General features: G+C 44.3%; 1 protein-coding gene across 1 annotated transcript; it reads right to left on the reverse strand.

Moving 5' to 3' along the window:
• Positions 1-266: 266 nt before the first annotated feature.
• Positions 267-26,353, reverse strand: LOC134406256 (serine/threonine-protein kinase SBK1-like). The gene is made up of 4 exons (XM_063137592.1): positions 26,182-26,353; positions 7,871-8,068; positions 3,461-3,663; positions 267-1,642 (listed from the first exon to the last, which is right to left on the reverse strand). Exons 1-4 carry the CDS (start codon positions 26,306-26,308, stop codon positions 860-862), a joined length of 1,311 nt encoding a protein of 436 aa, XP_062993662.1. The 5' UTR covers positions 26,309-26,353; the 3' UTR covers positions 267-859.
• Positions 26,354-26,556: the final 203 nt, after the last annotated feature.

Consider the following 26,556-nt stretch of genomic DNA (forward strand, 5'->3'; position numbering starts at 1 on the left):
TCAGGACGCTGTCTAGATCTGCCCCAAGTGGCTTTAAACCTGCATCCACCCTCTCGTATCCAGCCGCCCTGTCTTTCTGTTGCTACCCCTTTGGTTCCCTGTTGTTTCCTCACACTGATTTTAATGGGATTTATGGGCTGAAAAAACCCCACTCACAAATGCCCTCTTCCTTCTCCCTTCCTCTTCCTCAGTGCTGTCCAGAAAAATAGCTTTCACTGCTGACCTCCCCAAGGAAAGAGTGGGGAACAAAAGGAGGTCGACTGCAATCGCATCTGTGTGAGAGAGTTGATTGTGTCACAAACATGGCGGATCCTGCGATGATGCCGTTTTGCAGGACCACCAGCACAGTGATGCTCGCACACAGAAGGAGCTATAGTGTAAATACTGCCATGGAGAACACTGGACTGTAATTACTTGATCATGATATTGACTGGATGTTCCATAAGAGGAAGTGTTGATGTGGTATGCAACAGTAATAGTTTGGGGTGGTTTTTTTTGGAAAATAAGAATCAAACATGGGGTGGGGTCGGGAGTAAGTGAACAAAGGATGGCAATTCCAGTAAGAAAGCAACCTTTATCTTCTCTAGAGGCGCTCTTGTTGGCTTATTGAAATGAACATTGTTACAGTGGTATCACTTCTACTTGACCATGCACCAGCCCTCTGGTCAGGGAGCACATTTCTCTCTACTGAGTGGCTAGTTCTATTCTGCCCTGACCAAGTGCCAAAGGGGGAGGTGGTACTATTTTACTCAATATTCTGAAAACTCCCCCTTAGCTGGTCAAACTACAGCTACTCCTCCCTCCTCAACATGGGCCTTTCAACCCCCTTTGACCTGTACATAGAAGGGAGTGACTTCCTTCAGGGCTGGAGCCCAGGCTCACATAGCCTTGAGTCTTCCCGTGGACTGGGATTGCAACCAGGATTGGGACCCATTTGTATGGCATGTGTTTTCTCCGAGACCATCAGTCCTGGTTGTATTTGCCCGAGGCAATTCTCCTTGGAGCAGATGCCCGGTTCCGTACTGTCCCCGGAAGGGCCACTGAGGCAGGCATCAGAATCTTTCCCCTTCAGAGAGTTTCCCCAGGAACCCTGGGCCTCTCCACAGGTATCCAGCCGCCAAGGCAGAAGTAAGTACTTGTGCACTTCAATAGCAGGACTGCGACGATTCGGGTCAATCACCATTAGGCGGCGGAACATGTCCAAGACATAGGTGGTGAAGCCTTTCCAGAGGCCCGGAGCCTCCCCGGGCACAGTGCGGTTCTGCCAAATGCCAAATTCCTCAAACTGAGGGTCAGGGCTCATTGCCACATCCCAAGGGAAGCAACCAGTGCAGAGGCAGAACAGCAGCACCCCAAAGGCCCAGACATCAAGGCTGGAGTCCAGAGCCAGAGTCTCCGAGCCCTCCAGTAGGCACAATTCAGGTGGGGAATAGGGAAGAGTGCCAGACATGGCCGCTACTTGTGTGCCTTCCAGTCGCGTCAGGCCGAAGTCGCCCAGCTTCACCAGACGACACTCTCTGTCAAAAAGCATCACATTGTCTAGCTTTATGTCGCGGTGCACCAAGGCTTTGCTGTGCATGAAATCGAGTGCCTCGGCCACCTGGGCTGCACACCGTTTCACCTGCACCTCAGGAATGCCTTCCTATTGAGAAAGAGGAACGGGAGTTACAGAGGTGACAAACACGAGGAACAGATCCTGCAAGAAACCCTGACGCCAGCTCTGTTCCCATAACTATTCTGGTAACACTATTGTAAGACCTAAGGGCTGTCTAAACGTCATCTTTGCCCCGCGGTGGCTGCGAATCGGTGCTGCGTCAGTTATATGACGCAGCCGCTGATTCACATCCACCACAGGGAGAATAGACAAAGCTGCCCACTGGAAAAGTTGGGGACTTAACCTGACTTTTCCTGCTGGAGTGAGGTCACCAAAGCTCTTTCACTGTCAGGCCTTGCTCTGGCGTCACACCACGGGCATTCCCAGGCAAAAGGCAACCTCTGATTGGTCGTCGGAAGCCATGGAAGAAGCAGAGAGCAGGCCCAGCAAGTCAAATGGCTGCCAGAAAGCCCCCACTGCCTCCTTCATTTGGATTACCTGCCACCACCCCGCAGCAACGAAACTGTGGAGTTTAGCAGCAGCGTGGTGCCAAAGCAGTGTTGTGAAGGCAGGCATCTAAATGTTACCCACAATGTTAGGGGCTCATTTACTTGCTCATCTTCCAATACCATATATGCTATGGTATATATATATACACCATATATACCACATATACCCTTCTGGATTTTACATAGGGCAAAGAGGCCAGTCTCTACAAAGAAAAAAGAAAAGAAAGAAAGAAAAAGAAAAAAGAATGGACCAAAATCTGACATCAGAATTTGCTATATTTAGAAACCAGTGGCAGAACACTTCAGCATCCCAAGGAGATTGTATCACAGAGCTGAAAGTCACCATTGTAGAGCAAAGGACTTTCAAAGATAGATTAGAGACTGTGGAGTTATCATCAGGCAATCAATAATTCTTATCACTAGAGGCTTGAATTGGAATAACATCTTTTTTATATAATGACCCCGTTCAGACAACATGCTAATCCATGATACTTAAAACATTTTAAGCTAAACATTATGGCTTAGCGTGTTGTATGAACCATTCCTAACCATGGGGGCTACATAACCATGGCTTAAACATGTTCACTAACCATTTGCTGCAAAAGGGTTAGCAGCATAACCAAGACTTAGTGCATTGTCTGAACAGGCCCCAAACTATGAGTTAATTGACTCACCTAATACAGCAAATTTGTTATCATCAACAGCCGCACTGTAAATGTCCACTACGTATGTGATTGCCCACATCAGTACTTTCTGCACAGAATTTCTTTCTGTAATCCTCACTGTTTACTATTGTTTCCCTCCTTCTCTCTATGTACTGCAAATGTACTTTTTTTCTGAAACAGCTGAGGGTTTTGGGGGTGGGGTGGGGTGAGAGATAATGTTTTTTTCCAATTTGACATAGATGCTAATTGTGGATGCCACTAACTGTCTGGTACCTATGATGTCACCAAGACAACATATCCGGTTCCCAGCCTTAGAACAATTTTGCGCTCTTAAATTATTGTCGTCATCATCATGGCTAAACATATGCATGGAAATGTTTACTTTGGCAATTTAAAGTATAAAAATGTCATCTGAAGTGGGATAGAGGACACGGCTGATAGCTGTGTCTTCTATCCCACTTCAGATGACAGCTGTGCAGATGGCCTGCACTATTCAGTATGCTGGTAGATGGAGTTACACCACAGCTAAGGGACTTCCTGCAAGTTCTCCTTGTATATTACAATGTCCCAGACCCTTAATTTCCCCTTACTTTCATTAAAAAATAAATCCCATTGCCATCACACCTGTGCTTTAAGACCCTCCCCTGTTTATAGGCCCCACAAAGTCTCTGTTATCTTTCCTTGCCCCGTACCCCTGAGTTCAGGATGGCACAGAGATCCCCAGCTGGAGCCAACTCCTGTGTAAAGCCATAATGGGTGGCTGTCTCAAAAGCACTGTTGGTGGTTCGTAGAAGGGCGTGGTGCGAGGAGAGGCAAAGAGCGATGCAGTATTCCCGCAGGAACTCCCGCCTCCCAGTTCGCTCCTTAGACATCAGCTTCAGTGCCATTGAGGACCCTGTAAGGAACAAGGAAAAGTGTCAGTGGATGAGAAAGGGCCATCGTGTTTGCTTACTCCTATTATTATTATTATTATTATTATTATTATTATTATTATTAATAATAATAATAATAGTATCCCACCTTTTCCCCAATACTGGGACTCAAGGTGGTTTACAACTCAAAGCAGTTTACAAATATTGCTAAATATTGGCAATACTTGGGCTAAACAACCCAGGAAGTGCTGGTACGTGCAAACCAGATGTAGAGCATCATCAGAAGAGCATTTTATCACACACTCATTACTGGCCACTCACAGATTTTCACAGGTTCTTTTCATGACTCCATCTACTTCCCACTCCTACTCATTTTTCCGTCACAAAAAAAGATCCGGAAAATCCGATTCTTTTGGTTGTGATGAAACTTGCTGCCATTTCCTGCTGTGTGCAGGAGAAGTAGCATGGTAAAAACGCTCACTAAATGGGCCACGTGGTCGTTGCTTGCTTCCTCTTTCTTCCCCAAGTGCCCTATTGTGGGACAGGAGCAGGAGGCAAAGCAACAGGAGAGAAACGCGATTTTCCCCCATCTGATGACACTCCCACACTACTGCTTTATAGCGGAATTGAAGTGCACTGATAATTGTCGGGGCACATTTCACATTCCATATACTTCTTTCATAGTGTTATTTCCTGCTTTTTATGCCATATTAACCAAAATAATGGAATAAATGTTATTGTGTGTCCTACGAGGTATAAATGTGTAAGAGGGATATAGAGTTACCATGATGGGATCACAGTGAGTTGACACAAGGTGTAGATCAGATTCAGGGCAGTGTAGAAAATGCAGAGTTCACATGGCCTAGTTAAGATGGTTTTTAAACCGCATTAGTAGGGGGCTAGATGGGTGAGGAAAAACTTGTCTGAATTTGACAAAGAACATCAGGAAAGAGTCAGTCAGATTGTAACAGAGGAACAGGTCAAGATTTAGAAATAACACTAAGTATTGTCAGCTTAAAAACAAAGGGCTCCATCATCGCACTCCCCCCCCCCCCACTTTGAGTCAGCGGCTTCCCCCTCCATTTCCTTAGTGAGTCTAGAGCTGGGCACTTTCACATCTCTGTGTTGTTGCGCTATTTCAGCTCATGTATCTTTTCACCTGTATCAATACTATGCTAGAAAAATTTCCTTCCCCCTGCAGTTATTCCTTTACAGAATTTATATATTATATATTTCTGCATAAATACAATAGTACGGCAACCTGAAACTGCACAACTATGGTAAAACAACACACTATGCTTTCCCCTAAGATTATATTAAACAATGTAAGTGAAGAGGAAGTATTATAATTAGTTTTTGGAGAAGTTTGTGGTCAATGTTGGCATGGCAATGAGAAGCTGACATTGTTCTGGTTAGGAAGCCTACACATGCCTGTTCAAGAGTAAAAACCATAGAATTGAATGGGACCGAGTTCAGGAACGGGTGGCGGCAGCCTTGATTGCCTTCTCCATGTGGTATTTGGGCACCCTGTCTTCCTCCCCCTTCATGGTTGAGCAGTTGAGTAGAGAACCTCCCTGCCCTCCTCTTTTATCAGCGAGACCATCCTCGACACACACGCCTTCAACAAAAAATGGGATGGTCCAATATAGCGCAAGGACAGCAATACACAGGATGGAGGAGCAGCTTTATTGTGCACGGAGGGGAAAACCAGACTTTCCCTGCTCCAAAATAAGACCGAAAAGGGAGGGGAAGAGGTGAGATGAGCGCAGGACAGGGACGACATCATGTGAGTACCACGCTACAAAAACACATACCAGGCATGGCAAGAGTGCAATAAATTGCTGGTGTGATGGAGCTCAAAATCAGTGTGTGTTCCTATGCCTTTTTACAGAAACATAATGCAGAGCAAATTTCACAGATGAAGCTGTTCACACCGTTGATCTCCATACTTGTAAGAAAAGCTTCACCTGTGAACTGTCTTATATGCTGGGCTGCTGCTAAAAACATAAGACACAGAGCCAGTAAACTGTAGTTGGCAACTTTATCTGGAAGAGTGACTTTAAAAGGAGGAGTCTGGTTTGTTTGACAGACAGGTATTTGTGTATGTGTGTGTAAAAGTAAAAGTGTGTAAGATTTTGCCTTAGAGGTGGGGTCTTGTTCCATTCCAAGTGACCCTATAAATCTATCATTTTGGACTAGAGCTCATTTTTTTCTAAAAGCATCTCTAAAGGCTTGACAGAAGCTGTGATTACAATCACTGTGACACGCTCATCCTCACAGATCTGGCACATCTTGATCGTTTAACCCTCCCCCTTTTGTAAGTGAAGGAATGAGGCTGAAAGAGGCATAGATGAGGTGCTGATGAAGAAGACCAACAACCTGTCACTTCCCCCACCCCACCCCTCTTTGGCCATACATTATTACTGGGAGGATAAGGACTGAAAATTAAATTTCCTCACTTTGGGCATCCAGACAGCACTGAGGTGGGTGGAACAATGTTGTTCAGCTTTTGCCTCCTTCTTACAACAAGGTAACAAAGGGGGAGACGTTAATGAGTTTGGTTCTAGAAAAGCAGTACAATGTCTAACATGGTGATCCAGTGTGGTGTAGTGGCTAAAGTGTTGGACTGGGAATCGGGAGTTCCAGGTTCTATTCGCCATTCAGTCATGGAAGCCCACTGGGAGGGGATCTACACTCCGCTGTGGCACCCCGGTTGTGGAACGAGCTCCCCAGAGAGGTCCGCCTGGCGCCTACACTGTACTGCTTTCGTCGCCAGCTGAAGACCTTTTTATTCACTCAGTATTTTAACACTTAATTTTAACTTAAATTTAAATTTTACTGTTTTAATTCTGTATTTTAATCTTATAATCAACTTTGCTGTGTGGTTTTATCCTGGTTGCGCTTTTTATACTGTATTTCGTAATTGTGTTTTTAACCTGTTGGGTGTTTTTTGTGGTTTTAATTTTTGTGAACCGCCCAGAGAGCTTCAGCTATTGGGCGGTATAAAAATGTAATAAATAAATAAATAAATACACTGCATACTGAAGGCGCTTGCGTGCACCTTCAGTGCGCCCCCAAAGCGACTGTGTAGATCCTGCCTTAAGAGGCGGAGGAAGAGGCGGAGGAGGAGGCGGCTGGGGAATCTAGCCGCGTCCTTGCTGCCGCTGCCCACCTCCCCGCCGGCCTCCTGCTGCCGGCAAAAGAGCCACTCGGCGGAAGAAGGCGGGGCGGAGAGCGGAAGAAGCTCTCTGACACGGGTGGCTCTTTCGTCAGCAGCAGGAGGCCGGCGGGGAGGTGGGCAGCGGCGGCGGCAAGGACGCGGCCGGATTCCCCAGCCGCCTCCTCCACCACCTCTTCCTCCGCCTCTTAGGGCAGGATCTACACAGTCGCTTTGGGGGCGCACTGAAGGCGCACGTAAGCACCTTCAGTACGCAGTGTAGATCCCCTCTGGGTGACTTTGGGCCAGTCACAGACTCTCAGCCCAACGTACCTCACAGAGTTGTTATTGTGAGGATGAAATAGAGGGTTATGTATGCCACCTTGGGTTCCTTAAGGAGGAAAAAATGTGGGATATAAATGTAATGACTAAATAATAAACAATGTGCCCCGACAATTATCAGCACCTTTCAGTACCAATAAAAAGCAATTGTTTGGATCTAGCCCAGGTTAGAATGTATGGAAGGCAACACGAAATCTAGGAAGTCACTTGTTTTTAGAATTTAACTGCTGTATATCAGTGTCTCCCCAGCAGGGGGCACTGTGAAGCCAGCTCACAACAGCAAGGAAGAGCCTTCATTTGGGTAACAGATCCTCAGAGATGGGATCATCTGTCCTCATCCTGAGTTTAGGATTTGATTTGAATCTGTTGTGCAAGTTGATATTCTCTTACACATTTGTGCAGACAAAGTTGCTTCCTTCTTATTCCCACAGTTGTGAAGCTGGTCACTTTGCTACTCTTGACTGCTGTGCCATGCCAGGCCAACATTACACCAGCTTGTTGGCAACTGCTCACATGCCTAGGATGACACAGCTAATTAAATACAGGACTTGTGAGCTGGATGAGGGCAGGTTAGGCTCAGCCGCAGATGAGCCCTAACCAGGACTTGTTAAATCAGGATTTAGCCTTAGGAGCTGTTTTCAGTAATGGGTAGGTCCTCTCCAAAGCTAAGGTCAGACTCAGCTTGGACAGCTATTGTGCATTATTTCAAGGTTAAACAACTTTTCTCATACCTCTCTCATGGTGCTGAACGTGCAAAACGTGTCCGTAAGAACCACTGCCTAGCTCCTTGGCTATGTTGTATTTCTCCTCCACTTCCAACTGGAGTAAGTTCCGTGAGGTGATGGACATGAGCTGCTCTAGGAACTCCTCATTGTCCTCAGTGTCTTCAAGGTTCCCAGCTGAATTGGTGTTCTGCTCACCTGTAGAACCTGTGTGGATAAAGGACAGATAATAAAAGAAACTCTTTGCAATCCACACGTGGTCTTCCAGATTCTCTTAACTCTAGAAAGTATATCTGTGAACGCCAGCGCAGGTGCTGGAAAAATAGTTTCATGTACTTTTAGATCAGGCCTGTACAACCTGTGACCCACCATGCCAAACTAAGGCCACCTGCCAGGCATGGTGTCCTGCCAGAGGTTCAATAAGTCCGCCTAGGACTTTAAATACAGAGAAAGCCACACCTGGGAAGCCACAGTTCATGACTGGCAAGCTCAATTTGACTTGGTGAGTCACAAGTTGTGCAGTCCTCGTTTAGATCAAGATCATACTCTTACTGCAGATGGGTATTAAATTTTATGGGCACTACTATCAATCTCGTCTCTCATGTAATCTCTTCTTTTATTGAATCGATATATCTATATTCTAGAAGTTTGTATACTTAAGTTTGTTTTTAATGGATTTTGTATATCATTTGAATGTTACCAATATCTGCCTCATCTAGGTTTATATTGTTCCAAAAAAGAAGAAGTTTTGTTTAAAATCTGGAGCGCCCCAGGTTGAGGAAGGCTGTCCTGAAAACTAGGGGTGTGCACAGACCCCCCGCTCTGCTTCACTTGCAGATCCGCCATTTTCCGGATCGGGCCGCTCCGCCCCGCCCCCGCTCCGCCCACTTCCGCTCCGCTCCGCCCGGAGCTCCGGATCCGGATCCGGAGCTCCGTTTTCCCCCCCCCCCCCATAGGCTTGCATTGAAAGCTAAAAAATTATACAACTTTTTTTCTGTTCAAGTTAGAAACCTCATGTTTGGCACCATGACACCTCATGGGGATATACACACGCATGCCAAGTTTCAAAGCAATCCCATCATCCCCTGATTTTTGGCGAATTTTTGAAAATCGGGCACCCCACACACACCATCCCTGCGAGGTGGGCAGGGGAGGAGGGAGGGAAGGCAGGCAGGCATGCAGCTGGCATTTCTGGGGGCATAAGGAAGTGAGCCAAGGATAAGCCAGTAATGCATATAAAATGGAATAAATCAATCAATAAACAAAGGAGGGGTGGAATTAAAAGCAGCAGTGTTGCTCAATAAACAACAAGAAGAACTTTTTTTAAAAGGCTATATCTGTCTTTTACCAGCAATAGGGGGACGTGCCCGGGGGAGGGGGAAGTAGCTGCCAGTTCAAGACACTGACAGCCACAGCTCTGAGAAGAAGTAAAACGCTCACTTCGACTCAGAACAGGCATTGCTCCACCACTGAAAAGTGACCATTCACTTCAACTCATGATAGGCATTGCTCCACCGTTTTACTCTCTTTGGAAGGCTCTATGGCCTTCCAGTGCAGGAGAGAGCGGGGGCACGTCCACGATGAGATGCCCTAGGGGAGCTCATCCCCTTGCACCACATCGATTCAGTTGTTCCCCAAGGTTAGGGTGGGGAGCAGTGCTGTGTTTCTATCTCTTATTCTTGGCTTAGTATATGATTTCAGGTTGTGTTTGTGCATTTGGTGGGGCTACTGTGTTAAAAAACACGGGGAAAAGCCCGTTCAGATGAAGAAAGAGAAGTTTCCCAGAATCCCAAGTTACCTGTTTTGCCTATGCCCTCCTCCAACTTTGGGATCATCATGACCGGGAGCTGACTCTGCCCCTCAGCCCTTTGAAAAAGGTATTTTTCCCGCCGATTTTTTAAAAACGTCTAGCCCGCGACCCGTACGATGCAGAAAGTTGAGAGTGGTCTCAAAATGACCCCCATCCACGACTCTCTGTGCACAAGAATTTTCAGAACGATAGCTTAAACCCCCCCCAGTTATCCCCGATTCTTTCCCTCAATGCAATCCTATGGGCGAAAAGCCGAAAACGCAGTTTGAGCCGCGCGGTTGACCCGATTTTCACAAAAATATAGCCCGCGACCCGTACGATGCAGAAAGTTGAGAGTGGTCTCAAAATGACCCCCATCCACGACTCTCTGTGCACAAGAATTTCCAGAACGATAGCTTAAACCCCCCCCCCCAGTTATCCCCGATTCTTTCCCTCAATGCAATCCTATGGGCGAAAAGCCGAAAACGCAGTTTGAGCCGCGCGGTTGACCCGATTTTCACAAAAATATAGCCCGCGACCCAGACAACGCAGAAAGTTGAGAGTGGTCTCAAAATGACCCCCATCCACGACTCTCTGTGCACAAGAATTTCCAGAACGATAGCTTCAAAAACAACGTAGTTATGCGCGATTATTTGCCGCAATGCAATCCTATGGCGAAATGTTTTCAAGATGGCGACCGGAGTGCTCCGCCTGAACTCGGAGCTCCGAAAAATGGTCGCTTCTCTTCGCCTTGCTTCTAGGGGGTCCGCGGTCCGCTCCTACTCCGCCTCTGGGTAAGGCGGAGCAGGCCAATCCGCTACTGCTTCTACGCTCCTAATCGGAGCGGAGCACATCCCTACTGAAAACAGCTTTATTCCAGGAAGCATTCCTTCTGACAGCCACATTTTTTAAAGTATCATTTTAATGGTGTTTTTTTTTTAATCTTTTACTGTTTTAATTCTCATGTTAGCCACTCTAGAATCTGTTTCAGATATAGAGCAGTATACAAATTTTGTAAATAAATAATTTGGGACTGGGGGGGTGGGGTTGCCATTTGCTGCTGTTCCTCAAGCAGCAAAATGTCTTTGGGCCAGCCTGGAGCCCGCAGGTCCAAATTCCTCATACATGTACATGGCTTCATGTGAGTATGAGACCTTTTGCACTCTCAAATGGAAGTATGTGGACTTGCTCAGCCTCAGGGCAATGCTTATTTTAGTACTTCTTTGGGGAAGCAGCATGGTAGCAGTTTGAAGTGTGGCCTGCAAATCTCAAACAACGTGTGAACAGAGCAGCATGCTGGCTGAATGGCTGGGGAGGGAAAGCACCCCCCTTTTTGTTTTCTAGGCACCTGTTGCATCCAGGGGATGGGGGAGTGGAGATGGTTGTGTCTGCTGCTACAGCAGCAGCACCTGTATAGCAGCAACAGCAGAGTATGGGGGAGAGGGCTTCTTTCCCTCTCAGTTCGACTGGCTAGATCAGCGGTTCTCAACCTGTGGGCCGGGACCCCTTTGGGGGTCGAATGACCCTTTCACAGGGGTCGCCTAAGACCATCGGAAAACACATATTTCCGATGGTCTTAGGAAACTGTATTGACTGAACTATGTCATGTATCATCTTTTGTATTATTAAAGCTATTGTTATGTATTATTTTCATTAGCAAACCATCCCATGACAATGGATCGTGTAGAGAAGAACGAAAATAATTTTATGGTTGGGGGGTCACCACAACATGAGGAACTGTATTAAAGGGTCACGGCATTAGGAAGGTTGAGAACCACTGGGCTAGATGGTGGACTGCTTCCCTCTTGCAGTGTCGTTGCTGTGGCAGTGGATTGTAAGGGGCTTTTCTTGCTTTTTTGCAGAAGAGGAGGAGGCAATAGCCCAGTGACAGAGCACCTGCTTTGTTTACACAACGCCCCAGGTTTGATTCCCAGCATCTCCAAGTAGGGCAGGAAAAATTCAAGCCTGAAATCATGGAGAGTCACTGCCAGTCAGTACTGACGATACTGGCTACAGTCTGAGGCCTTAACTAGACCTAAGGTTTATCCCGGGATCGTCCCGGCGTCATCCCTGTTCATCTAAGGCCTTAGCTAGACCAGCGGTTATCCTGGGCTGATACCCGGGATCTCCCCTGTGCATCCAGATGATGCACAGGGGATCCCAGGCTCAAGGAGGGATCATCCCTCCCTGGCCCCGGGATGCAGCCCTACACTTTGGGCCTGTTTTTTCCTGCCGTCTCAGGTTGAGCCTGAGACCATGAGCGTGTGGCCCATTTCCGCGGCTTTTCCCAGCTCCGCGCGATTACTTGTGCAGAGCTGGGACCCACTGCGCCCATCGGGACTAGGGTGTGAGGAGCGGGGAAATCATTTTTTAAAAAACAAACCAAACATCTTTACCTTTTCACTCCAGTGCTCGTGCACAACTGGCCCTTTAAGAAAATTTAGAAATGGCGGGCGTGACGCCTCTCCTCTTGAGCTCGTCGTGACTCGCATGTAAACAAGGGTGAGATCTTGCGTTATTCACAACACGAGGTCTCCCCTCCTCTCCCCCAGATTTTCAGGTAGGTCTAGCAAAGGCCTAAGTGACACACAGGGGATCCTGGGAGCAGGCAGGGACGACCCCGGGACGATCACGGGATAAACCTTAGGTCTAGCTAAAGCCTGACTCAGTATGAGGCAGCTGCCTTTGTTTCTGCATCCATTTAACTAGTTTAGGTGTGAGGGACAGAAGAGGTAAGACGCCTGAGATAAGAAACCGTTGACGAATATGGCAGGGTATTCCTCCAAGACACTTTCTTGAGGAGAAATGGTGTCATCGTGAGAGAAAGAGGAAATGGCCCAAAAGCAAGCTACAGTTGAGGTGATTAAGGCCTCATCTACACCATGCAGGATGTTGCACTATGAAAGTGGTATGAAAGTGGTATATAAAAGGCAGGAGCCACACTACTGCTTTATAGCGGTATTGAAGTGGAGTGACATTCATAGTGCAATATCCTGCTTGGTGTAGATGAGGCCGAAGTCTCCCCAGCCCCTCCATGAGTTCAGTTTAAATAAAACACAGAATTTTGAGACTGGTATATGCATGACGACCCCAAATTGATATCATGGCTGACAATACTGACACACTGAGTTTTTAGGCAACTGTATTTTTTGTGTGTGTGCAGTTGCCATTCATTTTTTAATAGGGCTCAATGGCAATTTATTCCCTGAGTCTCTACTTATTAAAGGGTGGCAGGTAGTGGTTAGGGGGGTTGTAAGGAATTGTTACATAACCAATTGGAGCACAGAGACAGTCCAGCAGCAGTCCGGGCCGCAGGGAACTGAATCTGAGCCAGCACAGTGGCAGCTTTCCACCATCCCGCACACGGCGGGGGGCATTCCCTTCATGCCGCTTGCATGTGTGTTAGCAAATGACTCTGCAGATTCAGATCCTAGAAGGACTTTCAGAGTGGGGTAAACCAGTGTTTGGGAAAATCAGACTGGGGTTCGCTGAAAAACACAGAAGTTCTTTTGCCCTAGAGGATAAGCGTGACAGAAGCAGCAATGTTTTTCCAGGCTCATTCAGTTCTGTACAGCTAGAAGCTTGATCAATGCTCAGTTCCACAGTGTTCCCATGAATACATTTGTAATGCTGCTTATTTTTAGGCTAAAAAGGGTGTGCGCAAAAAAAAAAAAAATGTCTCAAATTTCCTTGCCGAAAGAAAAAAAGGAATGTATAGTCCCTTAAGTATATGGCGTGGACACTCACACAACTATAAATAAAGGGTATGCAGTATTGAACTTGTTGAGTTAATACTTCAAATCTGCATCTTTAAAAAAAATCTAAAATTCTTTAGCGGGAAGTGTTCACTCCTAAATATCTGATATTGACGAGTGAACTTTTAGCACTTTGAAATTTCTAATCTCAGTCTTGAAACTGAATTTGCACACAGCAAATTCAGCTTCAGAGGTTTTTGGAAATACAAATACTTTTCTGTGCTCCCCACATTCCAGAGCAGTGGGAAGTTTCAGGGGCTCCAACTTACCTGGTTTGGGCTTCCATTGGAAGGAGAGATCACTGGGGGCTTGATGGTGTTGTGTAATATTTAATTATTTATTAAATTTATATACCTCCCCATAGCCAAAGCTCTCTGGGCGGTTTACAAAAGTTAAAAACAGTGAACATTAAAAAAAAGTATACAAAATATAAAACCATCAAAAATATAAAAACAACAGTATAAAACAACAGTATCCATTTAAACAACAGTTCTGGGGTCCATTTTTAAAAAAAACTTAGCATATGTTGTTAAATGGCTGAGAGAAGAGAAAAGTCTTGACCTGGCGCTGAAAAGATAACAATGTTGGCGCCAGGCGAGCCTCATTGGGGAGATCATTCCATAATTGGGGGGCCACCACTGAAAAGGCCCTCTCCCTTGTTGCCATCCTCCGAGCTTCCCTCGGAGTAGGCACTCGGAGGAGGACCTTAAATGTTGAGCGCAGTGTACAGGTAGGTTCATGTCGGGAGAGGTGTTCTGTCAGGTATTGTGGTCCCAAGCTGTGTAAGGCTTTATAGGTTAAAACCAGCACCTTAAATTGGGCTCAGAAACGTATAGGCAGCCAATGCAAGCAGGCCAGAATCAATGTTACATGTTCGAACCTTCTGGTTCCACTCATCAATCTGGCTGCTGCATTTTGCACAAGCTGCAGCTATCCTACATGTATACACAATGAAGATAGAAAAGCAAGCGTATAGCACAGCACTTCTTAAAGCAGCAAGTCCACTGTCCCACATTGAATTCCCAGAAGGGCAGCCCAGCATCCAAGACAATTTTAATCTTTCCGCCTCTTTCACTGCCTCTAATTTTACAACTGCAGTTTATTTGTCTCATTCTCCCAAAGTCTGCTTCTATTATTCTTCCCATATACAGATCTAGTTTACACCATCCTTAGCTGGGGTGGGTGGGGAAGGCGGGGCACTTTCCTCAAACTCCTTCGGCTTTTTGTGTTAGGAATCTTTCAGAAAGATTTCCAACGATCTCTGCAAGGGGCCATCAATGTTAATGGCCATTATCTACACAAAAGGTTTGCCCCAGGCTGGTTTGGCAGTAGTGGCACATCATAAGAACATAAGAAGTACCTTGCGGGATCAGACCAAGGGTCCATCTAGTCCAGCACTCTGTTCACACAGTGGCCAACCAGCCATCGGCCAGGGATGAACAAGCAGGACATGGTGCAACAGCACCCTCCCAACCATGCTCCCCAGCAACTGGTGCACACAGGCTTACTGCCTTGAGTACTGGAGATAGCACACAACCATCAGGGCTAGTAGTCATGGATAGCCTTCGCCTTCAGGAATTTATCCAACCCCCTTTTAAAGCCATCCAGATTGGTGGCCATCACTACATCTACATGATGCAGCCGCCATTGCGAAGCCATCTGAGGGCAAACCCTGGAAACTCTGGGGTGGCTTTGCAGGGAGAGTGGCAATAGCCAGGACTTTAAAAAAATATATCCAGAAATCTTGCAGTGTTTCAAAGTTATTAAAATATAAGCTGTCATCTCACAAAATTAAAGTTGTTGTTTTTTTTTTTGGTGGGGGAGAACCACACACACTTAATTGGGGCAAACCAGTGTTCTGGGCACAGGGAGATAAATGCACTGGTCACACCCTAGCTATAGCCCTGTTAGCCAGAGTTTGCTCACCCATTTAGCAATGGTCATAGGGTCATGAAATGGAATCCAAAAGGACCAGTATTTATCCTCTTCCACAATAAATTGGCAGAAAGAGGTGTGTGGCTTCAAGGTTTTCAGGAAAGTACAAATGGAAGCCGAGCCCACTAATTTCAGAGAAGCTTCTCCTGAGATCAAAGGTACATAAGCAACAGGCTGGTGCGCTTGATACTCACCATCGTGGGAGATAGAGACCGGGAACGCAAGCATCTTTTAACAAGAGAGGGGAGATTCCTCCAACTGTGGGACAAAATTGTTTCCCCGGCTCTTTTGTGCATTTGTCACTTGGGCAAGCTTGGGAGGCAGCGATGAGTCAGTTTGCAATTTCGGCAACATAAAACACATTGGCAAGGACAGACATCGCACAGGGATTTGCTGCTAACTCAGCAACAGCCAAGAAGCTGTATACAGCACAGAAAATCCTCCCTGAAGTACCACCTTACCCATACCGTGGCCAAACTCTTTTCTTCAGACATGGCCTGAATCTTCAGAGGTTCTGAAATATTCTCTCAGAGAGTTGTGTCTGCTCTGTAACCTTAGTGATGACTGGGTTAACTTCTGAGATAAGAAGTATGTCTGCATCATGATTCATTTTGCACATGATTCATGGCAGAAAACATCAGGCATGATCTGTAGTACCAGATTAACCAGGTGCTAACTTTCCAGTGATTCCCCCTATGTTGGAGTGGGCAAACATCACTCATTGTCCTTCATCCCATAGCAACGATGATCCTCCTACATTGTGACATCACTTTTTTTTTTTTGCTAGTGTGATGTAATAGAGAGAGAGCTTCAAATTTTGTTGTAGCTAGACAGCAGTTTTAAATGTATGTGTACATTGTATGTTTTTGTGGTTTTAATTTTTTGTATATTGTTTTTAAGTCATTTTTATATTGTTTTTATTGTTTGTATATTGTTTTTAATCATATGTAAATCACCCAGAGAGCTTTGGCTATGGGACAGTATACAAATGCAAATAATAATAATAATAATAATAATAATAATAATAATAATAATAATAATGCATTTATTTGTTTGTTTGTTACCTGCCTCTCCCTCTGGATCGAGGCGGGGGTACAACACAAATGCAAGCACCATAAAATACATATAATTCATTAAAACATTTAAAACGAATACATTATTAAAAGCAGCACATAATAATAAATGTGGAGGACACAGATTCAAATTCCTTGAGACATGAAGCCCTCTGCATGGCGTTGGACAACTCATGCTCTCTCCCAGTTTGGCTCATGTTATACAGGTTGCTGGGTTTAAAGGCTACGCTTTGGTTAGCTGTGGCTAACAATAATAAAATCATAGCATGAAAATTGAAGACATCTAAGACAGGGCTGTTGTGAGGATAGAGACAATTCTGAATGTTATGAAGGATCTGCCTTATACTGAGTCAGATCATTGATTCATCTAGGCCAGTATTTTCAACACTGATTGGCAGCCTCTCTTGAGGGGGCTTTGAAGTAGGATTCTTTCCTAGCCCTAGCTGGGAACTTCCACATGCAACGCACTATGGTCCCTCTGAGGAAGGGATGAAATACGAATGCCACCACTACTGCTCCTTGAAAAAAAATCTGATAGTATGTGTTTGCTACCAAAACATGTACAACTTGTGAATCCCAATCCAAATATAGCTCAAGCAGACATGTATGGCAGCCCCACAGGAGTTCTCTGAACCTCCTGTTTTGCTCTCTGCCCCTGGACTGCAAACAAACATCCAAACAAACAATAAACAAAGGAAAGATAGTGTCCAAGTGGCTGTCAGGCCATCAGTCAGTTCAAATTATTTGTCTCATAAACCCAGAGTACCAAAATTCTGTGAACAAGGAAACACACAAAGGAATGCCATTAAGTAACCACAGGTTGTGTCCAATGTTAGTCTAATTTACATCCCATTCATTTCAATGGGTCTTCTCTAAGTAGGATGCAACCCAACATTTGTGGCAGGCCGTGTTGAGTTGGGTGGATTTCACGTTGTGCAGCCCTGAAAAAGATGTTTCACACCACTACCACCCTCTTTGTAGGGGGAATAGGCTTCTGGCCCTGCAGAAGCACAGTTACTTGCTATCCCATGGAGATTTCTTGAAATTTCTCTCCCACACCCTTTATTTTTACATTTCCAATATATGAGCATGTTTAGTCTTTTAAACAAAGACCAAAATCTAAACCAAAACTATTGAGAGGAGGAAGGGAGAACAGACAGGAAACCAAACTAATAGTAGTGCCTGGGCATAAATATACGAGTGAGGGAAAGCAGCACAAAACCAAATGTAAAGAACACACACACATATATATATATATATATATATATATATATATATATATATGACAGAGAAGCCTATAAACTACATCCTTTATACCTAGACATAAACCCAACTATAAGCAAACCTATATGTGTGTATCTTCATATGCTCACATTAACTCTAGATACTTTTATCTCTCCACTCTCCTTATCATCTTTATAAAAAAATCGATTATCAGCTTTTTGGAGGCAGGGACCTAGGTTTATGCTTCTCTGTTTAGCCCTATTCAGCTGGTGTCAAGGGTCAGCATGGTTGGACACTTGTCGAGAGCTTGCACTCCAACATGGGGCCCTCTTCACTACTGCAACCTGCTTGTTTGCCTGCCTCTTGTTTTGGACAAGATAATGGTAGTGGTGGTAAGGAGACACAGTAGATGCCCCTGTCTGCTTTCTGCCTGGCAAGCAAGCAGGTGATAGCAACGATGAGGAAAAGGAGGAAGACCACCAGTAGCTCATAACAATGGCGGTGAAACGATAAACTCAAAAATCTGGAGACAACACTGGTGCCCTGTATATTGGTGATGCTGTAATAACAAAAATAACAATAATACAACCACTACAATGTTCATTCAACTCCATTTCATGACAGGGTCCATTACCACAGGAATCTCCAATGTGGTGCCTGCTAAGCTATTTCCCCCTTCTGCAGAGTGAAAAAAGCCCCCTGCCAAAAAAACAGCTGAAGGGGGATGAAGTCTACCCCCCACCAAGGACAATATGGTCCTTAACTGGGTTAAACATCACACCCAGTCCAGCTGATTTTCAGCAGGGGGGTGGGGCTTTTTCTCTCCCTATTAACAGGGAAGGACACCTCCCTTCTGAAACAAGGCTGGAAGGTGAAGAGCCCCCCACCAACAAGACTATGGAGGCAACAGGGTCCTTGGAAGGTGGGGGTGACCTTTGCTGGCTGTCCTTTTGAATAGCTGCCGCGAGCAGTCACTGTGACCTATCCTGGCAAGGGTGGCTTATGTAGGGTGACCATATGAAAAGGAGGACAGGGCTCCTGTATCTTTAATAGTTGTATTGAAAAGGAAATTTCAGCAGGTGCCATTTGTATATATGGGGAACCTGGTGAAATTTCCTCTTCATCACAACAGTTAAAGCTGTAGTTGCCCTGCCTTCTTTTAAATCTGGTCACTCTAGTATACCTCCTGCACCTTTAACTGTTGTGATGAAGAGGGAATTTCACCCGGTTCCCCATATATACAAATGACACCTGCTGAAATTTCCTTTTCAATACAACTGTTAAAGATACAGCAGCCCTGTCCTCCTTTTCATATGGTCACCCTAGGCTTATGTGAGAGTTAAACCAATTCATTCCAAATTGTTTAACCCCTGCATAAATCTCCAGGTTCGCACCACACAATAAGCCACGCTGACCATCCACCTCAGCTTGAATATTCATAAGAGCTGTGGTGGTTGTGCGAACCCCGTTGCTATCTTTCACCCTAACTTGCCTTACAAGGTTATTGTGATGATTAATGGCAGATGAGGGAAACAAAGGATGTTGCCTCTGAACTCCTTGGAGGAGGGCAGGATATAAATGAAATAAGCTGTAAAATGAGGCATTTTGAGCATTTGCTGAGCTCATTTCGCTCTCCTTTGAGTAACCAAAACAAGCCCATTCACACCTATAAAATGAGAAGGGTTTCTAAAGCAGAGAGCTTGAGTTCCTGGGCAGCTTGAATATACAGCACCTCTGGTTTTAGAAAATAAACTTGGCCTGGCTTTCTCTCTTTAAGAAACTGATGCCTGGGCAGTTTCTGATTCTGAGAGATCTACACTATGGGGCACTAGCTTCAGTGTCACTTAGCAAACATGGGGGAGGTGGGAAGGGGGTGCCCTGCATTCCTGGGCGGAGAGGTAGATTTGCTCTTTCCTTGTGGGGAAGCGCTGACCAAGCTCTGGGTGCCAGGTTGCTCTTATGCAGCGATATTAGAGCTCCTGCTGAGACAGGATCTCACACTCAGTGGGCCCAGCAACGCTCAAGGCTACAGGGACAGTATTTGGGCCCCTTGGGGAAAAGTGCCAGCCCACCTGCCCAATTGGTTGGCAAATAGTTCTGCAAAAGGCCCCCACCCACCCACTGTATCCCCATGGGTGACAACAGGGAGGGCGGGGAAGCACCTTTAACCACATTGCCTTCCAGCAAAATGTTGGATCTGATCATGGCTTAATCTCAGCCAGGGTTCACCAGAACCTAGCCTGGTGCTTCAGTTCCAAGACTCAACAGAATAAGGAAGAAATGATCATCAAGTGCAGGCCACTCAGCACCTACCGACTACTTTTCCTTCACCGGTGAGCAAGCACAACCATCTCTTCCACACTCAGGATTAGGAGGGTTGACTTCTTTACATTTCTCAGTTCCAACACTGGACTGGGCCAACAATTCCCCCAATTACCGTGTCCAGGAGTCTGGTTCAGTGCAGTCCCCTGCCTGGAACTGGGATCCCACACTGAAATTCCTGCTGCACACCTTGGGGTGCATGAGGCATTACAATTCTGCTCTTGTTTTTCTTAGCAAAGGCCACCGAAGTGATCTTCATGACCGAGAGGGCCAAATTTACACGAGACGGTGGGAAATAATTTTTAAAGGTGAAAGCAGCCATAAGAGCTCCCAAATAGACGCTAAAGGAGAGGGTTTTTTTAACCCTTTCTCCCTGTGCCATTTTCTCAGTTGAAATCAATCATACATACATATTAGTATTTGCCCCAAAGGGAAAACCTACACATAACCATTACTTTCTAGGTCTACTGTATCATATTAGCTTTCCAACAACCCAGAATTCATTCCAGATTTTGCAGACACATATTTAATGGCAGAGAGGAAAGAAAATGATAAGCCACACAACATATTTAGAATAGAATGCTATAATGAAAGCAAATGAACCAATACTTTTTCTTGAGCTAATGAAGGCTGGCACACCTCAGCAGGTAACCCAGGTGACTGCCTATGATGGCAGAATTCCAGGAGCAGTAGACTAATTCTTTGGGTCAAATCATACACACACACACACACACACACACTTCCCAGTTTGCAGTCCCATTTCCCCTCCCCCATTGAAGTGAGCTGGCTTTCCTCTATGCCGGCCTTCTCCAACCCTGTGCCTTCTAAACTTTTTGGACTACAGTTCTCAGGATTCCTGGCCATTGGCCATGCTGGCTGGAGCCTATGGGAGTTGTAGTCCAAAATATCTGAGGGCACAAAGTTGGGGAAGGCTGCTTTATTCATTTCCATGGAGCACAGGGCAGCTGTTATGTTTGACAGGAGAACTCAGTTGTTCTCTGCCATGGTGTTCCCAGTTCCAGTGCCTTCTTTTTGATCCATTTATGTAAATAGGGGCAGGGAGGGACAATAATTCAGAGAACTCTTGGGAGGGGTATTTTTTTCATATCCTTCCTGTTTACTGGAGGCTTGGGTGGGGAGGGGAAGGTTTTTAGAACAAAAATTAAAAGATGCTGCAGGTTTATATTCATGTTAGAGATGGAAGGACTTCAAATTTCCGGATCTACCTTGTCTTTTACCAGAATCCTGAAGTCCACTAACCAGAGACAAGCACAAAATTCTGGCTCAGGAATTTGTGATTCAAAGTTCACAATTCTTTTCACACAAATATCCACTCCTGGTTTTTCTACCCAGGGTTTTGTTTTTCTTTTCTTTTCTTTTCTTTTCAGCAATCTAATTTGGGGACAGAAAAGCTTTTTAACTGTTGCCATTGTTAAGCAATTTGGAATCAGAAATTGCCTTGGATCTATTTCAAATCACCCAGAAATTTGCCAGTAGATCCCAATTTACCTTCTTCCCACACCCTGTGTTAATCCTTCTGTTCTTTAGAACAAAGGAACAGGAAGATTTAAGGACTGTGTTAATTGGGTTATAAATAGCCTGCCTTTGTTTCAGAGGATTCACACAGTCTTACATAAAGACACACATAACCCCCTCCTCCCTTTCAGACAATTAAAAAATAATAATCAAGCATTTTTTTTAATCCAACTAAACTAGAAGACATTTTGTAACCTAAGCAATGTCAGACTGTTTGAAATAGTGAGTGACCAGTCTCTGGCGCGAATAGCAAATGCTAGAATTATGTTTATTTGATTCTGCTATTGGAAATTCAGTTAGCGTTGCCCCTTTTTTTCATAGAGGCAAAGGGCAGCTAATCTACTGTCAGCTTGAACATATGTTTTCTTCTTTTTGCTTTGAACCGTTAAGGCTGAACAAGAAATAACTTCAGTATTTCTCATGGCTTACCAATTCCAAGATAAACATATCACCTTTCTTGCACTGTGGTTTCTCCTTCTACTATTGTTCACCCCACCCCACCCCCAGCTTCCAGCTGTCTCGGGCCAAAGTACTGGTTTAATCTCTCTTTAACCACTATGGCTAGTAGGTGTTGATAGATTGATCCTCTGTGAATATGTCTAATCCATCTCTGGTCCCAATTATCTTTTTAGCTTTGACAACGTCCCACAGCAACAGGATTCTCTTTCCATGTTCTCCTCTTATTATTGATGGACTCTGACATGCAAGTTTGACATTTGCTCCTTCAGGCCTGCTATTACGAAACATCTCATGGAAAAAGTGAGGTATTTAAACCAGTCCCTCCCCAGTTCTCTGGCCTGTAGAGGTACTTTTGGGATGGCAGAAGATTAAAGCACTAACTCCATCGCCCTGTGTCTATGAATGCACTTTTGCTCATGCCTCAAACTACGCATCCCAAAGAATCTCAGCCAGGGTTTTGTAGTAGTTAAACATGTTGGACTATGATCTGGGATAAATCCATGCTCAGTCATGAAGCTCACTGGGTGAGCCTATGGTTAGTCATTCTTTCTCAGCCTAATGTACCTCACAAGTTTGCTTTGAGGATAAAGACAGGAATTATATGTGCTTCCTGAGCTCAAAGAAACAAATGGCCAAGATCTGATAATTGTGCCCTGAGCAATCTTACCTGCTTAAGAGATTCATTTGAGAGTCAGACCTAAACACGCTTTAGCCACAGAATCTGTTTGTAATGCTAGGGGGCTCAGCCCTGAAACATGCAAAGCAATCAGAAAAGGGTGCCTCTGAGCATGGGCAGTTATCAAGCAAACCTTAATAAGTCCTGTTACATCTGGTTTTAGGGAGAAGTGGTGCCAAGTTAAGAGGGTAGAATATGCAGGCAGGCTTGAACCCCGGCATCCCACTTTTAAAAAATGAATGGTTGGTTATCTTATCTTGTTTTGAAAGCAAAATAAGATGCCTCTAGATAATTACTAACTATGTAACCCCAGGTTTTATTTGTTCGTTTGAGTTACAGATTTCTCTCCACTGGATCCCCATCACTACACATAACCCTACAGGACTGCAGACATCTTTTTATTTAGTGAAGTGTTGAAAAATGAAAAAGGAGGCTGTTTTTCGAAAAGTGTTAAATTTGCGCTAACACATTATTTTTTAGGCACTATTTCGCAAATGAAAAGGCATTTTAGCACAAATTTAAGTAAAACCTTGCTTATAAAAGGCACCTCTGGGAAAGGTAATGGTGACGATACAGAGAAGTAGATGCATGATGATTGGCTTATGCACTTGATATGTCACTGCCTAGATCAAAACCAAATATTTTTGAAAAGGTGGAAAAGCTTCACTAAGGCAGCTATGTCTGTGATGACTGTGATATTCCTCGTTTCTTTTAAAATGTATATATCAATCAGATTCTCTTCATTCTGAGAAAAGCCAGAAAAATTACAGGGGTGGGGTAAGGAGAACAATGAGTGGATGATGACATCAGATTACCCCATAAAGTGTTAGTGAATAAAGCACAGAAATTCTGGAATAAATACCTAGCATATAAGAACCCATGGAATTGTAGCTTTGGGAGAGACAAACGTGGACTTTCTAGTAGAGAATCCTGAGCATATCATCAAACCACAATTCCATAAAGTCTTTGAGAGAAGTCATGGAAGTTAAAAAGTAGCTGAAAATTGAGTTATGTTTGTAGTGTGGGGGTGGCCCTTTCTGTCTCCATGCCTTCAGAAACAACTTGAATGGAAATGGAAAAAAAGCCCCCTTCTTCTCTTGTTTCGAGTGTCAGGGAACAAGAGACAGCAAGACCGGGGTGGGGGTGGAGTGGGGAGAGGAAAGAAAGAAAGAAAGAAAGAAAGAAAGAAAGAAAGAAAGAAAGAAAGAAAGAAAGAAAGAAAGGGTAAAGGCTGTCAAGCCCCTGCCATCTGGGTACAGAATCTTTCCTTACCACCATCACCCTCCACTCTTGAAATGGCCTGCTTAACTAAATTAGTTGCTGACCAGAGCTCCCAAGAAATCATATTTTCTTGGGGAGATTTTTGTTATTTACTTTCACTAGAAATGTAAAGTAAATTTTTGACAGATTCCCCTTTCTAACAATATCTACAAGAATAAGAGAAGGTATGCTAAAATTAGTACAGAAATGGTATCTGACACCAGTAAAATGGGCAAATAATAATAATAATAATAATAATAATAATAATAATAATAATAATAATAATAATATCACCTTTGTGCTGGAGGGGATGTCAAATTAATGGGACACAAATCCATATGTGGTGGGAATGTAGGAAGGTCAAGTAGTTCTGGGACAAGGTTTTTCAGGAAATAAGAAAAATTACTGAATAAGAGTTTCGTGAAGCACCAGAACTAGCCTTATGGAATATGTATGTTAAAGAAAATAGAGAGCTAAAAGATAAAATATTAATTGGATTTATGTTAACAGCCATGAGGCAAGTAATAGCAAGCAACTGGAAGATAGTTCGGATGCTGACAGTACCACTGTGGAAAAAGAAAAACTGGGACATAGCAATAAATGAAAAGTTGACACAGAAGTTAAGAACACATACAGGGATAAAGAAAAGAGAGACCTTCAGGCTAGACTGGCAAAAATATATAGACTATATGAAAAAGGAACCAAACAGAATAACTTTGGCAGAAGCCTATAGAAATCTGTGGGACTCATAAAAAAACAGATAACCAACAGTCTTCTTGAAATATTTTGTTGGACTCGTCACAACTGATGAGATAATTCCACTTTGCATGTTAAGTGCTGGGATTTGATGTAACTGACCAAGCGTGGGGAGGGTTACAGAATAAGTATGGATGTGGTTTGTGTATTATAAAATTAAATAAAAAAGAAAAGAAATGTAAAGTGAAAACTAACTCTGAGTGGGATCCTGGAAAGGAAAAAAAGAGCCACATTCTCATCCCCCTGCCCCACCGGGCATGGCCATAGTCTGAATTTCCTGCTATTATTTCCAATGATGGTGATTCCCCATACATGTTCAAGGTGTCTTCCAAAGCGAAAATAACAACCAGGTCCCTGTTCCAAAGAGCTTACAGTGAAATCTTTGCATCTGAGTTTTGCCTCAAAATCTGGAGTGTCAGTGGGAAATAATTAATATCCAAGAAATTCTGATATTCCTGCACTACAGCGACTTGCCAGCAGGAAGATGAGGCTTTTAAATGACCGATAAACAAAAACAAAACCACCCTAAAAGCAGAGCTTTTAAATCAACATGCTTTGTAAGTATTAGATTTGATCAGGTGAGAGTAGAATTGGAGTTTTTACAGTAAATTGCCCTCTATTGCCATAACAATTAGATGACAAGCATTGACATTGTTAACCGCAATAGCAGAAGCTTTGAACTTAAAAAATCAAAAGACTGAATAGACAATCGCAATCATGGATTGGTGATTTATCCAGGGATCATAAATTCAAATGTTTCCATTAGTTTATACTGCAAAGTATTCAAGGTTTCAGTCCTATGTACATTTAGTTCCAAGTACGTTCTGTAGAACTCAATAGAACTTACTTGAGTAAATATGGATATGTTTGGGCTGAACATTATACACACACATACACACACACACACACACGTCAGTAGTTTGAACTAATATAGGATGTAAGGAAGGTGGAAGCATTGCTTTAGGGAAGCCCTGAAGTTTCTACAGGATGTAATCATGGATATTCCTGCCATGAAGATAATATGTGAACATACGCCTTGGGTGAGCACTGTCGAATGTGTTCTGCAACCAACCCATGTCTCCAAATTGCTAACCGTTTGCACAGCATTTACTGTTTGCACTTGTGAGTATGCAATAAGCGGGGGGAAAGCAACACAAAAGCAACATGCAAACGCTTTCGGCAGGACAGTTCCTTCCTGTGGGAAATAACAGAGAGCCCTTGAAACATGAATGACACTTGGAGGAGGAAGAGGAGGAAATCCTGAATTATGTTACTGGAATCCTCAGTCTCTTTGCCTGCAATAAATTATGCAGTCGTGTATATCTCAAATTGATTTTCTGCTTAATGTAGAGTTGGAGGGGGTAAAATAATAATAATAATAATAATAATAATAATAATAATAATAATAATAATAATGCCAGTTTTAGCAGGTTAAATAAATTATTGCATCCTGCAGACAGACAGACAGACAGACAGACAGACAGACAGACAGACAGAGTTGGTGGGGGGACTAGCAGGTATCTCCAACATTTTACCTTGATCTGGGAGGCACTTCTGGGCTGGTGCTATAAGAGAAGGCTCTTGTGGAAACACAGTCACAGGCCATTTTCCTGTTGTCACCTGTCCCTCCTGTGCTATGGCATCCATCTGCCCGGGTGTCATTGTTCGTGGTGCCGGCTCCGCTGTTTCTGCCTCAGCCCAAGCTGTGTGTGCCGGGTGTTCAGAGAGTTGTGAAACAGTTGGATTTTTCCTCTGTGCTCAGCCTGTCAGTTGCGCCTGTAAGAGCTGAGGCCGTCCTGGCTGGTTCTAATCTCTCCCACTGTGAGGAGAAGGCAACATGTGTCACAGGCTCAGACACAAGCCGGGCAGGCTTCCAAAGATTGGCAGGGGAGGCAAGGGGAGGGCAGCAA

The sequence above is a fragment of the Elgaria multicarinata genome, chromosome 11 (assembly GCF_023053635.1).
Source record: "Elgaria multicarinata webbii isolate HBS135686 ecotype San Diego chromosome 11, rElgMul1.1.pri, whole genome shotgun sequence".
NCBI lineage: Eukaryota > Metazoa > Chordata > Lepidosauria > Squamata > Anguidae > Elgaria > Elgaria multicarinata.

Coding starts and splice junctions, on each gene's coding strand:
- LOC134406256 (XM_063137592.1), bottom strand. CDS start 26,308: ATGACACCCGGGCAGATGGATGCCATAGCACAGGAGGGACAGGTGACA. Junction 3,664..7,870: donor CGTTCAGCACCATGAGAGAG/GTATGAGAAAAG, acceptor TGTTCCTTACAG/GGTCCTCAATGGCACTGAAG. Junction 1,643..3,460: donor GTGCCATCCTGAACTCAGGG/GTACGGGGCAAG, acceptor CTTTCTCAATAG/GAAGGCATTCCTGAGGTGCA.